Raw genomic sequence first — 1254 nt, forward strand, 5'->3', positions numbered from 1 at the left:
GCTATCAAGAGTGTGTGGTTCCCAGTGGTTCTGGTGGGAGGATGCAATTGGCTTGTTTGAATAATTCCGCTGAAGCCCACTACCTGAAGCCCTGCTCCCCTTGGTACGGAGGACTGTTAGACCAGTGGACCTTATGTAGGACTAATAGGAAAGGAAACTTGGGATATAGGCTGTTCGAGGCTCTCCTGATAGTATCAGGTGTCAAGGCAGTACCTAATGTTAGTTCTTAATATTAGGCCTCACAGCACAGTGGCTTGCAAAAGGGGAGTATCGTTTTTTAGGCCTTTCTCAGAATAGTCTTTCTCTAAGGCCTCAGAAGTAGAATGCCTGCCTTTCTTTCCTGTGTGCCTCTGTTGCAGGTCGTGATCCCCATCTTGGTCAATGGGAAGAACCACCTGGACTGGCCCCCTGTGGTACGTCAAGACGTCCAGCGGCACGCCCACAGCCTCCAGGGTGACCTCATGGTTCTCCTTGAGCAAGTGAGGGGGAAAACTTTGCTGCCTCTTCCCGTAGGCTCAGAAAACATGGAGTTTGTGGATTCTGAGAGTGAGACCGTGTAAGTGCCACCGGCCTGGGCATATGGGCCTCAGATAAGGGAGATACTGGATTATCTGAATGATTTCTTTATGACTTTTCTGTTCCCGACTCTGCACAGCTCCTTATTCTGCTGTTTGTCAACATCCTCAGACTGTGTGTTTTGTGCTGATTACCGCCCTTGCCCCAGTCCCTCAGCCTGAAGTCTTTTAAAGCTATCGCAGCATCATGGCCCTTTTCCATCCAGAATCATTCCAGGGCTGAGAGCAGCCACAGAGATGTCAGTATTTTGCTTATGGGGACAGTGTCTCATCATTGGCAAGGGCCCAGGTCCGGCCTGGGAGAGAGCCACGCACTTCCCAGCATTCACCCAGCACATGACATCATAGAACTAACTCAGACCTTCCTCCCCCAGCAGCCGGAGACTTTCCTCAGGTCCTGGGGATGTTTTCCAAAAGAAACAAATCTGGCTTTGTTGGAGTGTGGAGTCCAGGCCTCCTGTGCCTGGATGGCATCAGAACCCCAGCCTCGTCCCCTTTAAGGAGTTATAGCTGCCATTTTCGTTTATTCCGTGTACCATTCCAGCTGCAAGCTTTCTTTGCTTCTGTCCCATGGGATTTTCCTTTTTCTTTCAAGCCAGGCTGTGTATCTAAATGATATATTTTGTTATATTCTACCCAAGATTTATTGGTGGTCTAATTTTTTTATTTTTTTGCGGGG

At 49.0% G+C, this 1254-nt stretch overlaps 1 protein-coding gene across 1 annotated transcript in view; it reads left to right on the plus strand.

Annotated features, from left to right (window-relative positions):
- The first annotated feature begins 497 nt into the window (after window positions 1-497).
- The window catches only part of DNAH9 (dynein, axonemal, heavy chain 9), a 362890-nt gene continuing 362133 nt past the window's right edge, over window positions 498-1254 (plus strand). Inside the window, exon 1 of the mRNA XM_005875413.2 lies at window positions 498-556. Within this exon, the coding sequence (XP_005875475.1) occupies window positions 525-556 (32 nt within the window). The 5' untranslated portion in view covers window positions 498-524. The remainder of the gene's footprint in view (window positions 557-1254) is intronic.

The sequence above is a fragment of the Myotis brandtii genome, unplaced genomic scaffold (assembly GCF_000412655.1).
Source record: "Myotis brandtii unplaced genomic scaffold, ASM41265v1 scaffold461, whole genome shotgun sequence".
NCBI lineage: Eukaryota > Metazoa > Chordata > Mammalia > Chiroptera > Vespertilionidae > Myotis > Myotis brandtii.